This window comes from Periplaneta americana, chromosome 12 (assembly GCF_040183065.1).
Source record: "Periplaneta americana isolate PAMFEO1 chromosome 12, P.americana_PAMFEO1_priV1, whole genome shotgun sequence".
Lineage (NCBI taxonomy): Eukaryota > Metazoa > Arthropoda > Insecta > Blattodea > Blattidae > Periplaneta > Periplaneta americana.
Window position 1 is genome coordinate 32,445,019 of NC_091128.1, and position 15,859 is coordinate 32,460,877.

The following is a 15,859-nucleotide window of genomic DNA, read 5'->3' on the forward strand; positions in this document are numbered from 1 at the left end:
ATATGCACAGCAGTTGTAAATAGCTTAATGCCATTGCAAGTATTAAGAGAATATGTGGGTAATGGATTTTTGTTAAAGAGGAGAACTGCAGATTTTAGATTAGATATATTATTATTCAAGATACAGAAAGTGCTCTATTTTTTAAATGCATGCAAATGAAATACAGCTGGTATAATTACAATTAAAATGCTACATAAGTCATATTGTGCGTGATTTTGTTTCTGTGTCATGTTTGTATGTTGTGCTTTTATACTACTGGTAGCTTATAATTTGTTTATAATGGTAAAAACGAAAATTACTGTTTTATTATATTATCCTTTGCTCAAATTTCTTTACAGTGCATTAATAAACCGTGGTACAGTACTTATAAACTTCCTAATTTATCCCAGAGATTAAAAATAAGAAATTAAAAGGAAAATGAAAATGGGAAAATGAAAAATATTTTTTTGGGAATTTGATTATCTCATAAAAGTATTAGAAGTATTCTGTTAGGACTTTTTGATATTCAGATGCTTTTTTTTTTCGTTATAGAAGTATTAATTTCTTGTACATAATTCATTGTGTGATGATTTTATAAAAAGGGGAGTCGAAATCTCGACTTTTTTTTCATTTAAATATGCTAAAAGAGATGGACATTGCCCAGAGAATTAGTACAGCTGAATCCCTAGTGATATAAATCAGATATTAAAGAGGACAGGTGAGAAAGGCGTCAAAATGTAGCTTACATAAATTTATTTAGCGACAGTAAATGGGTTAAATTTAATTATTATACAACAACACTGAATATAAAGTGGTTATGAAATTATTTATTGAAGTTCCTTTACGATATATATATATATATATTTATTTATTTATTTTCCTTGTAATGAAATGAGATAAAATGAGATGTCAAATTGCAAAATATCGCATAATAAAGATTATTGTGCAATTATATAATAAAATAAGATTGCTTGGATATTAAATTATGGATAGAATATTTTTACTAATGCAACCAGTATTATTTAAAGTAAATTAAAAAATTGATTTCAGTATAAAAATTCTTGCATATGAAGAAGTTACACTGTGACTACCACCATTATTGGCTCTCAGAAATATGATAGGGAGATGATTATTAATTTAGCAGTAAGTAGCTTTGTGCCAATTTTTTTGGTAACTGATGAGTTTATGTGCGCTCTTTGATCAGGTGTGATCTATGTGGTGGACGAGTTGGATTATGAACAGAAGCAGCAGTATGAGCTAACGATTCGAGCAACTGATGGCGTATTTCCAGTCTATGCTGAGGTTTTGGTCAGCGTGCTTGTTCAGGATGTTAATGATTGTCCACCTGAATTCACACAAGATGCCTACAACATTTCTGTCTCTGAAGCAGCCCCATTTGGAACTTCAGTCCTCAAAGTCACAAGTCGAGATAATGATACAGGTAATGTTGGTAACATACACAGGTTGTAACTTTAATAATGGCAACTATTTATTTATTACGAATATACAAGTGATACATCTGTGAAACTTCTACAGTCCTTCAATGTAGTAACCAGCATTGTCTACAATTTGTTGCCAGCGATGTGGAAGTCGCAGTATCCCTGTAGCAGCTCCTGTTCTGTAGATGTTTCTGATGGACCACCCTATTGCCTGCAGAATATCAGGAACGGTCTGGAATCGAACGTCACGAAGTGGTTCCTTCTTCTTTGGGATTAAGTCATAATCACAGGGGCTTAAGTCCGGTGAATGTGGTGGATGGAAAAAGCACTTCTACACATAGCGACGGTACAAATCATTGTGCCATGTGCGTCCTTGCATTATCCTGCATTAGGCGATTCTTTAGAATACGAAACACAGTCACATGTGATATTCCTATCTCCTGGGCTAACTCACATACCGTCTGTCGTCGATCGCTGTCTAATAGCGCGGAAACAGTTTGCAATTCCTCTTCACTAACATTAGAACGACCCGGCCGAGCCATGTTTTCCACACTGTCATGCCCCCTCATTGAAGGCTCGAACCTACCTTGCCACAGTCCTGTATGGTAACGCCATCTCTCCACATGCCTCAACAAAACCGTCATGACATTGTCGTGCTGTACAACCACGGGCAGATTGATTTTTCAGCTAAGATCGCTGTTCCTGCTTTGTAAACATGGCGAAACACAACCGCTTAGAGCTGTAACTAACAGGAGACTAACTTCAACTCTCCACAGCGCATGGGCTGTGAGTCAGACGGAAGAGTCCTTTTAGGGGGGAGGAGGGCAGACATAGACTAACATGTGGTAAAAGTGACAACAATTAACTCCGTCTCGTTTTGCTTTTACAGCAGTGTTGCCAGTATTAAAGTTACACCCCACGTATTATTCAGCACGCCATTTTTCTATTCCTAACCCATTTCTTTTCTACTCGTAGTAAATTACTATTATTTTAAGCTGGGATACAAACATAGAAGATTCTTTTTCTCTTCTTCACTGAAAAAGGAATCAAAATATGAACACAGAAGTATTATGAAACATGTACAGTAGTGGCAAAAAAACCGGACCGACCGTTATAGCTGATTTCAGAGTCACAGATTCAAATTTTGCTAGCCACAAAACACATCCATCTTGTATAATTAATTGTAACAATGAAATTTATTGCATTTGTTCGATTCTTGCCCAGTGCCTCAAATTTACAGACGAAAAAACTTTGAGAGTTTTATTTTCATCTGGCATCAATATTACATTTATACCTTTATTCAACAAAGATAACTGCGTATTTTTACATTCACTGGCTTCACTGTCCATATTGAAATTACCACAGTTTGGCACAATACACAGCACAGGATTCTTTTGTATCAGCTACAAGGGTCGGTCCGATTTTTTTGCCACTACTGTACATGTAATGCTATGAAAACAGTCTAAAGAATCTTGTAATTGTTTATTGATATGTATAGGTAGTGAGGGTCATTGCACTAGTAATGTAAAGGAGCTAATTTAAAATTTAATTTTTCAAATTGTAATGTTTTGATACTTCTTGATTACACAACTTTTAACACTATATTACTTCGGAAAATGAATTATGTGTCTTTCTCGTGTTAAATTTTACGTTACCTCGTTAACATGTTTCAGCCTGTTCGGAAAACGTATTATGTGTCTTTCTCGTGTTAAATTTTACATTACCTCGTTAACATGTTTCAGCCTGTTAACGAGATAATGTAAAATTTAACACGAGAAAGACACATAATACGTTTTCCGAAGTAAAGTTTTGAGTCTGTGTAATAACAAAAGTAATGTTTATGATATATTCCAGTCTTTCTTGGTTAATTGATTCCAGTTAGAATATTGCTGGAGTTCATTCAGTTAATGTACTTAGTGGTAAGTGTATTTATTTTAAATCTATAAAACTTCTATATTTATCATTTTATAATGATAATAATGGCATTTCTTGTCTCTTTCCAAGGTACTAATCAAAAAGTGCGTTATGAGATCCAGAGTGATGCAAGTAATTCATCTGAGTACTTTCATATCGACCCAGAAGATGGATCTATTTACTTGAAGAGATCACTCGATCATGAGCTTCATGATTCACATCATTTCACTGTTGTTGCTATAGATGGAGGAGTGCCCAGTCTGTCCAGCACTGCTCATGTTTGGGTCTCAGGTATGTGTCCAAACTTCGTATTTCAAATGTTCATCTTTAAAAAGAAGAGAGTCTTTAAAATTAAAATATTAATTCTGAATTCACGTCCATAACAAAAAATTAATTATAAAATTCTGATAATAAATTCAACGTCCTCACTATTCGAAAACGTCCTCACTATTCGAGTTGTTACCGTGTTTCTATTAAATCTGAGGTTCAACTGTGGCTGACAGAAATGGATATTTGAGGGTGATAAAAATCTCCTTAGCCTGGCTTCCTCCCAAAGGAAAATAAAACTGAGCATCTTTTGTCATAAATGTATGGCATGCAATAAAATCATGTCCATAAATGAGAGGTCCCCAGACAAAATGTACTGATAGCTTCTAGCCGACTTTGAAATTGAACTTTGCTATAGATAATCTTCATTCGGAAGTCAATTATTTTATTAACATGCTATTCGATTTCGCCTAAGGCCAGCAGCATATTGCATCGGATATTTTGTCTCAGACCGTCTGATGTGACGATGATTACATACATTGTTATGAGACTGCAACATACTGCATAGACAGGACATTCATCATGGTCACCCAAGGATCGTCCCAGATGGTCTCGAAAAAAAGGCTGATGTCAACTGAAGTTTCGTCTATTGTTTGCTGACTCAGTCATCTGATTTGCTCAATGTCCAGTATGGATTATATTCAGTGGTATATAATTTTATTCGTACATTGTATTTACGAGTATTTTCCAATTGAATTTAATGTGGATGAAGAATCAGATAGACGTATTATTTGTTTGCATGCAAAACCCCCACTTTTTTATTATAATATTGAAAGAAACAGCATAAGAAGAACCTAGCAGATATTATGGGAAGAAATTGCGAAAGGAATTAATGCATTTATAAAAATCAGGTATCGGTACGGTACATTAATTTTTTTGGTTCAGAGGATGAATTGTACAATTTATATTTAAGTATTTTACAATTCATTTTTGGTTTTCCGATAAGCCAATTGCAAGATTATGAAATATATTTACAATTTTCAATCATATGACTTATCATTCTTATTGCAAATTAACATTTGCTACAACATATTACTAAAAGAAAAGTATAAACGTTTTCGCCTGTATGGCATCATTAGATACAAAATTGTTCAACGATATCTAACATAAGTACAATGTAGAATGTATTCACAGAGGGCGCGTCCTCAGGTGGCGGATCGGGGAATGCCTTTCAGAAATGAGTGGTAGGAGAGAAATGATCAACAGGTAATTATCTATGCTAGCCTGTCATGGCATAAAGATGCGTCCCACAGGAGGCAGAGGTGGGAACGGTCGGTGGATTCAAGTAAGTCGTCCCAGCTAGGTCCGAAGGACCTGCTGACCAAAGACAGGTGTGGTCCTCCTTTCATATAGGGGGTTGAGAAAGGACAGTACAACCGCCAACTCTTAAAAACATGGTATCCTTCAAGAAAATTGTTAAACTCAGCTCATGAAAATGTTGCATCCCAAAAATATTGGGAAGCAAAAAGTATGATGACTTCATTATTAAATCCAGAGCATTAGATACACTTTTTTAAATAATTTATATATTGTGTAACAGTAAGAAGTAAAGCCATGGGTTATATGTGTTTGTATATACATATAATCCAATATGTTTTAATGTAAGTTAAAACATAATTGGATTATATGTCTATACAAACACACGTCATCATAAATCACAAATATTCATGCACAATCACAACATCAATAATGTATTTCATATGAAATTTAAAACTGTATAAGATTTTAACATATTATGACGATATTTTATATTTTATCAATTTTAAATTAATTTTTAACAGTGTTAACTAACACATATAACAAAATATTGTAACATGAGTTCTATGTATACATACACTATGTCACGTACAATTTTGGAAAATAAGTCAATTAAAATGCAAATTATCTGAAATCAACATATTCCCTATAACTATATTAAACTATTATTACATATAATATACTGTTACACAATATATAAATTAATATTTCATTACAAAAGTGAATACATTCTACATTGTACTTATCTTTGATATCGTTAAACAATTATGTATTTGATAATGCCATAGAGGCGAAAACGTTTATACTTTTCTTTTAGTAAATTGTAGCAAATGTTAATTTGCAATAAGGATGATAAGTAATATGATTGAAAATTTTAAATGAATATATTTCATAACCTTATATTTATGTGATTTTCTTGTTCTGAGCACATAAAATAATATATCATTGCTATGATTTCGTCGTCGATTGCTATCACGTCACAATAATAATTATTGAGAGTAGCAGTGCATGGGAAAACCAATTACGTACCTTGTGTCATGACGAAATTCTTTTGGAGACCATCTGAGACAGTGCTAGACAGACCCAAATAGTCTTGTCTGGTATTGGATGGTCCAAGAAGAAATAATTGTCCTATCTGAGACAGGATGTCCTGTGCAGTATGCTGCCAGCCTAATAAAGCATTAATAAATGTTCCATCTCAAGCAGAATTCTGTACTGCTGCAGCGATCAGTATAATCATATTTTACCATTAAGGATGTTGTAGGATTCATAATCCTAATTGCATTACTAGTAATATTATCACTAAAAGAACCATATATTCTAGGTTAAATAGAAATATTGATAAAATTCCATTCCACCCACATTTTACCATTAAGGATGTTGTAGGATTCATAATCCTAATTGCATTACTAGTAATATTATCACTAAAAGAACCATATATTCTAGATTAAATAGAAATATTGATAAAATTCCATTCCACCCACATTTTACCATTAAGGATGTTGTAGGATTCATAATCCTAATTGCATTACTAGTAATATTATCACTAAAAGAACCATATATTCTAGATTAAATAGAAATATTGATAAAATTCCATTCCACCCATATTTTACCATTAAGGATGTTGTAGGATTCATAATCCTAATTGCATTACTAGTAATATTATCACTAAAAGAACCATATATTCTAGGAGATCCAGATAACTTCACCCCAGCAAATTGAAAAATTTTCTCTCATACTTTTGATCATGCGTTGACTAACTTCAAATTGTATTTATTTTGTTTAATGAAAGCAGCTTTTACTTTCTCGTTATACGAAGTATAAAAATGAAGTATTGTTATGATGCAAAAAGTTCATAATAATTTAATGAAGATACACATTCTTAACATCTTTATATCGAAAAAGTGATTTTTGGCATACCTACCTCTTTTTCTATCTGTGTACAGGGATTTCTCCTAAGCTATTGAACGGATTTTGTTCTGTTCTGAAGATTTTCTTTTTGTCATTGTTAAGTGCTGAGCACGTAATTTAATAAAGTTAATATCGATTTTATTTTCTAATAAATAGTTGAGAAACAATAGCTACAGTGTACATAACCTTCCTTTAATTTCTGGCAATGATTATCTTAACCTTACTGAGGAAATTAGAATATGTGACAGTATTCCATTTCTTGGTGCATGTTGACTAATAGAAATGAAGCACTTGAAATATCATGATTGTTTTGTTCGCAGTTTTGGATATGAATGACAATCCACCAAAATTTGAACAACCTTCATACACGTGCTTCTTGTCAGAACATGCACACAGAGGTCAGTTTGTAACTGTTGTGACAGCAAGCGACCCTGATTATGTGGACCATGAGAAACTTGTGTACACCATTGTTGGTGGAAATGAGCAGCAGACTTTCTCCATTGATCCTACTACAGGTAAGTTTGTTATAAATTTAGGGATCAGATGTTTAGGAACTAAAAGTTTAGAATGGCACTGTGTGTAGTAGAGTGAATGTGATGTCCATTGGGAGGGGTTTTAAGCCTTTTTTTCATTTCAATTATTGTATTCCATAGATCTTACATTAGCATTAAAGCTTTAAGATGTGGACCAAGTCAAGAATTATACAATTTTTTGGCGAGATGAGTTGAGATGAAACCGAAGATTCGCCATAGATTATCTCACATTTGTCTTATGGTTGTGAAAAACCTCGGAAAAAAGTTCAAACAGGTCAGCTCAAGTGGGAATGTAGCTCAAGCCTAAGTGCAGCTCCAGATCAGCAGGCAAGCAAGTCTGCCGACTGAGCTAAGCTAGTGGCTCTGCGAAAATATTGTAAATTTTTATTACTGAACAACAATGTAATTTTATTACCTCAACAATAATTATCACTCTCTACAATTTAATTTCACTCCCGTCAACAATGGGATTTGCTCTCTGCACAGCAACACAGCGTTCGTTATTGCACTCCACAAACGACAATGACAATTTACTTGGACTGTTAACAACAATGAACTGTTAATCTTAACTAATATTCACAAAGCACTATTTACAACACAGAACTGTCAGTTCTCAGTTCACAGCTCGTTTGTCTTGGCTAATTCTTCTAGCTCAGTCACACGCGTTCACAGAATCTCGAACCCCAGACCTTCAGAGACGATCCGCTGCACTTCGAACTCAGGTCCCCCAACTGCGGTCCACTGCACTCGAACTCCGGGCTTCAGGCTCCACAGTTACGGACACAACTCAAGTCACGCTCTGGTCTCGAAGCTGGCTTCACTGCTACACAAGACTGTCTGGCTTGCTCTCCACTGACTTTAACAACACTGGCTTACTGACGGGCTGAATGACTCGCGTTCACTTGCGCGTTGTATTTATAACTAAGCCATAGTTTCTCGAGAGTTCGTGGTCGGTCGACAGATGCCTAGAAGATAACGGATATCCAGACTTCTCTGGATCTTTCTCCTCAGTCACCAGCTGCTTTACTTTCCCCTCTCTACCGCGGAACAGCGTGTCGCAACCTCCTCTCTCCTCTCCCCGCCACGCGCCGTCCCCCAGTGCTCCGTGGAGCCCGTGTCGACTCACGCGCGACCTGCTCTCTTGCGGGACGCTGGTCGTGAGTTCGAATCTCACGTCGCTGTCACAATATACAATATATAGCAAGCAGTTTCATTAGTTTAGCTACACAAATATATACAAAACACAGCAAGCAGATTAATTCAATTTACAGGCATAAACAATTAATCAGTTCAGTTATATAAAAATTTACAATACATAGCAAGCATATTAATTCAATTTACAAGAATAAACAATTCATCAGTTGAGCTATATAAAAATATGTAATACACAGCAAGCAAATTAATTCAATTTACAAGCCTAAACAATTAATCAGTTGAGCTATAGGCCTACACAATATTTTCTGTCATTTTTAAATTTGTGTCCTAATTCCTTTCAAGCACTTCTACACCAAGCAAAACTAGAATGTTGAGATTCTACTAGTTGTTTGAAGGAGTCTACCCATCTTCTTCGTGGCCTGCCTTAGGTCCTCTTGTCTGTATGCCACATGGTGGTTGTTTGTTCCCATCTGTCCTGTTGTTGTCTCGCCACATGTCCTCCCCACTTCCACTTTATGGTTGCAGCCCGTTGCCCGATCTACTCTGGAGCTGTTAATTCTTGGAGCTTCTTATTGGAGATCCTGTCTCTCAGCGTTATATTTAATATCTTCCTTTTCATTCTTGTTTGGCATGCTTCTCTGTTTTTCTGCTGTCTTTCTGTAAGGGACCAAATTTGTCATCCATGTAGCAGCACTGGTAGGACACAAGTGTTGAGTCCCTCTAATTAATTAAATATTTTTGTCCCAGATAATTTTATTTTAAGATGATACTAGCAGTGATTATCAAATCAATCTTCTTAATGTATCCAGCTGTTTGTCGACAACATAAAGTCCACTATAGTCCACTGTAGTCTATTCAGTTGTTGTTTTCTACGAGAAATGAGGAGTATTTTGATCGGCGTTCATTATAGTTGACTGTTGCTAGTAGCCAGAGGTGGGGTGTAGTCAATATATACTGCAGGGCTGTGTCTTCTGCAACCGGTACTGCTGATTTTAATTTACTTCTTTTGTGGTTTATGGATGGACAGTATAGAAGAATGTGTTCCAGATCTTCATCATGATTATTACATCACAGACAAGTAGGATTATCAGAAATGTGAAATCGGTGTAGGTACAATTGAGTGACAATGTGACCTGTTCTGGTTCTTGTTAAAAATGTTTGAACAAGTCCGAGCAAATTTTTGTACATTTCCAGGTCATTTGGTTTCTTTTGTACAGACTGTAGAATTTTTCCTTTGTCAGAAGAGAGCCAATTGTTGATCCATAGGTTTGTAAAATGAGACTTTACTGAAGCAAAAGCACTGGATAGAGATATCACTTAAAGAGGTCTTGGTTGCAAATATGTTGCCTGTTTTGCAATATTATCGACTTTCTCGTTTCCAGGTATACCACAATGACTAACTATCCATTGAAATGTTATTTCCCTTTGGAGTTCTTTTAGTTTACGTAGTTGTTTCTGAATTGGAATAATTCTATGTGCATATAAGTTTGGTACATATTTAATTATATTAAATATAGCCCCCTTGGAGTCGGTAAGTATGCAAATAGATTTTTCAGAAATTTGAGTAACACACTGAAGAGCAGCATCAATAGCTAGCAGCGGTGATTATCTCTAGTAAACAATATCATCACTTTATAAACACTTCTAATACAGTGTTAAAGCTAATGAATGATTGATTTAGTGTAAGGAAACTAGCACTTAATGCTGATAAAACCAGTGTAATCAAATTTAATGCACATAATGGTGCTAAGGTTTTTTACAATAGGGCTTGTTAGATGAAGTGGAGTTGTTATCAAAGAATCTATAATAACAAAGTTTCTTGATTTGGAGTTGGATAATCGCTTGACCTGGAAAACACACATGCATATGCACACATAGTATATTGTGTATTCTAAATTGAGCTCTGCCTGCTATGCATTAAGATTTTTATAATCTACTATTGGCAATGCAAGCTCCTGTTACATTGGCTTGCTTTGCATGAAATATGGATTAATATTCTGGACTAACTCATCTGAACCTAGATATATTTTAGTTTTACAAAGGAAGGTCTAAGAATAACAATAGGTGTGCATAGATATATTTTAGTTTTACAAAAGAAGTCCTAAGAATAACAATAGGTGTGCATAAAAGGATGCTAGTATCATATAAAACGATTGTCCAAAATTTAGAAATATTGATCTTACCTTGTGTATTCATTCTTTCTCTGATGATATCTTACATTCAAAATCAAGATATTTTTAGTACTAATCAGAAATTCATAGTTTTCATAGAAGACACGTATCAGATCTCCATCTACCTTCTGTTAATATCAGCTATTATAAAAAAGAAGTTCACTATTCATGTATTACAGTCTTCAGTGTACTGCTTAATTATCTTGAAGCCTTGAAAAGCCAAGACAAAAATTTTAGAACAGAATAATAAAATTAATAAAATGTTTCCATATTCATACCTTCTACTCAACTGACGAACTGTTTATGCTTGTGAATTGAATTAATCTTTCCTATGGATTGTATATTTTCATATAATTCTTTACTTCTGCCATATCTCAAAGTTACAATGCTGATGTAAGATCTATGAAACATGATAAGTGAAATGGAATGAAAATGAAATAAATAAATACCTATATCATAAAAACTAGAAGGGAAAAGTATCATAATTCCACTTCCAATATTTGTTTGTTATTTATTGACAGATTTGGCTGAATTGTGACAATCGTGTAACTGAGTACAATGCAGAGAAGATGTCAGAAAATAACTTATATTAGAAATATGAGATTTCAGACTTTCACAGTGATTGCATTGTAAAGAAAATTTCGGTCTCTGCAGTTGTGTGAGATTAAATTTCTATGATGTCTCTTAACTATTTACAAGTTCCATCCTCATACTTGTAGCCTATTGCTCAAGATTTGAAAATGTCGTCTACATTGTTGTGTCAGTTGTGTTGTATTATTTGGACTGTTATGTCAATTATGTTGACTTAGTAAAGTAGCTGAGCAAACGATTCAAAATCCAAATCCTCGTTACAGTGAGATAAATAATTTTTATCCATGACCATAACGAAAAACATGATTTCATTAAATACTTTTGCGTTTGTAAAGTAGGCTTTTATTCAACATTACTTTATTCCACTAGTGAGATAAAGACTTTACCTCACAGCTTGAACTTTATCTCTCAGTTCATTAGTATTTTCCTAGTACTTTTCCATTCAACCATTACTCAAGAAGTTAATATATTAGGGCTGTATTCATAGACATTTTAGCGCGGGCTTCTGGTGGATGATCAGCGTTTTTCGTATTCATAAACCAATGTTAGCGATAGGATATGATTTGAATTCTGTACTAGTAACCAGTGGATAGCCGGGGGTAGCTGAGTACGCTCGTAGCGCGTGCTGCGAAATGTCTATGAATAGCACCCTTAGTTACTAGATGTCACTACCTCTACTTCTTTATTACCATTTCTTAAATATACATATACTCAATCTCCTTCTCTTTTCTCTATCTACTACGTCGTAATTTGTGCATTGCCTCCATATCTAATAAGTATTTTTTTTTTAATTTTGTAATAGTTTATCTTTTGGGATGCGAGGAGACTTGAACCTGCGAAGTTGGGTTTATAGGCTTTTATAACAACACGCGTTAGTCATCAGAGCTAAACAGACACGATGATTAATTACGTTTTAATATTCCTCTTAAGTTTACAGAAGGAAAATGTGAATTATTAATTATTTTAATCACATTAGTCCCGTGAACTCTTCTAAATAATCCCTGAAACTTCAAAAAGACGAAAATACACGTTTAAAATGAAAAAAATATATATATTAAAATTATATAATTAATTATAATTTGTTATTTATCAAACGGCTTAGATACCATTCTTCACTAATCATGGCCTCCTACATCATAACCTACCTAGTACACGTTTGTGCAACTCAAACCAAGAAATGGATTCGGAACACCTCAAAATCTGTGCTTCAGTGGCTGGCCATGATAATATCTTTGAAAAATATTGGAGTGCAAGAGGTCAAATGACTTTATTGTCAAACGCCTGGCATTAGAAAACAACAACAACAACAACAACCTAGTACACGTAACAATTCTAAAATCCATGTCATAATATGTGATTATATGAGGACTTATTTTCAACATATTTTCTTTTATAAAATAGAATTTTTCGTTATGTTCATGGATAAATTTACGTATGCTACTTATGAGCGTGATCTTTATTGTGCTGACGCCTCGTGCTTAAATCTTTCCACTCACGCAATAAAGATGCACTTACCTCACAAGTACCATAAATAACTATTGTTGGCTACTTGTACAAATTAGCTTGAATGGAGACGAGTTGTAAATTTGTGAAGTGTTTATAGGTTACTTGTCTTAGAATTGCAGACTTTGGCAGTGATTATTATTCATTATTACAGGAATCATCACTCTGATCAACATGCAAAACTTCGCAGAGCAGAAGGTGAACATACTCAACATTTCTGTTACTGATGGCGTATACACCAGTTTTACGAGAGTCAAGATAGAAATTCTTCCTGCTAATCGCAACAATCCAGTTTTCCCTAAACTTCAGATCGATGTAAAAGTCACAGAGAATCAGCCTCGTGGTACTGTAGTAACAAGAGTTACTGCACACGATAAAGACTTCGACATTTATGGTGATATTACATACTCCATTCCTTCTGAGCTATTGAGAGAGACATTTGAAATAGACAAGAAATCAGGTAATGAAAATATATGTTTTCTTCATATCCTTTAATAACACTGTATTATTATTTAGGAATGTACAGATTTATTTTAAATTTTGAACTGAAATGAAGTAACAAACTTATTCCATTAATGTATATATAATTTTGTTTTCTATCTCAGTAGCTGAGATTAATGTTACGTGGAGTAATTATTAATATTTACTTCTTTTCTGCATGCCTTGTCCCAAATTAGGAACTGACTTTCTGTTGATAGTTTCCATTTCGGGACTGACGTCAATAAATTCCTTTTCTTAGTAAATAGGAGTGTAAATGCTAAGACAAATATAATGAAAGGTCTCTGTCGCCTACAAGTCATGAGGAAGAGTAAACTTGCCTGGACTACATATCCTGACTCAGTGAATGCAGTCATAATGTTCTGCCCAAGGGCACTGTAAACTCAGTATTAAACTCAGTATTCTCCAGTCTTTTCTATTTTCTGCCTTCCTCTTAGTCTCTGCATATGATCCATACCGTATATCTTAATGTAATCTATCATCTGATATCTTCTTCTGCCCCGAACTCTTCTCCCATTCACCATTCCTTCCAGTGCATTCTTCAAAAGGCAGTTTCTTCTCAACCCAGCCAAAGTCAGATATAAATATGTTTCAAATTACTTTCTAGTTCTTAAGGATTTTAATGGAATTAAACTAAATAAGTGTCGGTATGATTTGAGACTTTCATGATGAATAATTCATTGATGAGCAACGTGGTGCGAGGTTTTTAGGCATTTGCACCGTGTTCCATATGTAGAGAGATCCAACATTTCGGAACTACATTTTGGCTTCATCTTAAGGGAAAGAGGAATGGGGAAATCTATCTGTTGGATCTGTTACCAAGAGCTGTTTTGCAGGACTAGACTCAATTTATGCAAACTTATACTTGCCTTTATATTGCTTGTTTAATCCTTATGGATGGGGTGCACAATAGGTCAAACTAGTAGGTGTAAATTTAAGTATTGATAGATTATACTGTTGCAGAAGGAACAATTTGAAGTAAAATATTGTATTTACAAGTAGGAATGAAACTTAGATAGTTATTTGTGATATCGTTGGCTTCTTGGTAAAAGTGACCAAGTCCAAAATGCAAAATTGTTGGAAAAGGGCCATTTAAAGGTTTAATGATCCATCCAAAGGTAACTGTACTTCTTTAGATGTTAGCAATAAGTTATTTTGAAGGTAAATGTGCTATATTATTAGTTTTTAATATAAAATTATGTCTTAAATTTTCATAATGCTTGGAAGCCTTGGAATGTGACTTGGTTACTTTTACCAAGAAACCGACGATATGTGGGTTGAGAAAGATATGCGGTACACATGAAACAGAGCCAACTAATTGATGCTTTGATTTGGGAACAGTAAATAACCACTTTGATATGTGTAATGGGTTACCGGTACTATGATTCGGTCATGTGCTGAGGATGGACCCCAAGAGACTTCTTTGAAGTAAGGGTGTAGGGCAGATGACCCCGAAGATTTTTTATTTTTTATTTTAGTAGGTTATTTTACGACGCTTTATCAACATCTTAGGTCATTTAGCGTGTGGACCCTGAAGATGACTCTGTAAAACATGAGGGGAAGGTATAAAGGCATCTATACATTGAAGGGGTTATGATATGAAAGGGTAAAAAGCGATTTAGAGAGAGACTGAAAAAAATGGCGATCTCTTGTTCTCTCATTGCTTTATGGTATATGAGGACAGATTAAGGAGACCTGACAGTGACAACTTCTTAAAGTAATGTTAAGAAATTCCAGTTGTTAACAAATAGTATTTCGAACTGTTTCTATGATCACTATTAGTGTCTATATTAAGATTACTCAGGTTCAGTGCTATTACTAGTACTGATACTAATTTTGATTTCGATATTAGCTATTCAATGCCACGAATTCACTGCATCATGTATCTTTAAGCGAGAAAGAGTTTACTCAAGAACAATTAATGCTGGAAATTCTCTAGCACTTTAAATTTTACTATATTATATTTACTAATTATTAGGTTAATGAAATTTCGGCTACTGGGCGAATTAAGAAGCTAGTGATCGACAGGTATGATTCAAAATTTCATTGTTATTGTGTTATATGTTCCTGGCATAGAAGTTAAGGCATGTAGAGAAGTTCAGCAATGAGAATTTTATACCTATAACAAAATGATCGTGGATAATTTGATAAATCCTTGGTTAGTAAATAGTTATTTCAATTTCTTCGTAATGCATTATTTTATCATTATTTTCGTATAAAAGTGAAAGAATTGATTGTAAAAGTGAAAAAAACAATAGTTTAATTATGATGATAATTGCATTGCAGTATTCGAAGTTTTATACTTAAATTTCGGAATATGTATGGTAAGACTTTCCTGTGTTAAATTTCAACGTACCTCGTTTACATGTTTCGACCTATTTATGGGTCATCTTCAGAATGGTCGTTGTTTGTCTTGGCGCCACTTGTTCTGTTTCCTGTTGGGTTTTTCCTGTGGTATAGTGTAGATTCAACAGAACAAGTGGCGCCAAGACCAACGACGACCAGTTCTGAAGATCACCCATAAATAGGTCGAAATATGTAAACGAGGTAGGCCTACATTGAAATTTAACACAGGAAAGTC

At 34.3% G+C, this 15,859-nt stretch overlaps 1 protein-coding gene across 3 annotated transcripts in view; it reads left to right on the forward strand.

Moving 5' to 3' along the window:
• Positions 1-15,859, forward strand: part of LOC138710218 (fat-like cadherin-related tumor suppressor homolog) — a 369,088-nt gene that overhangs the window by 271,088 nt on the left and 82,141 nt on the right. For all 3 annotated transcript variants that reach the window (XM_069840878.1, XM_069840879.1, XM_069840880.1), the window contains 4 exons: positions 1,184-1,420; positions 3,423-3,623; positions 7,148-7,342; positions 12,935-13,240. In XM_069840878.1, coding sequence (XP_069696979.1) covers positions 1,184-1,420; positions 3,423-3,623; positions 7,148-7,342; positions 12,935-13,240 — 939 coding nt within the window. The remainder of the gene's footprint in view (positions 1-1,183; positions 1,421-3,422; positions 3,624-7,147; positions 7,343-12,934; positions 13,241-15,859) is intronic.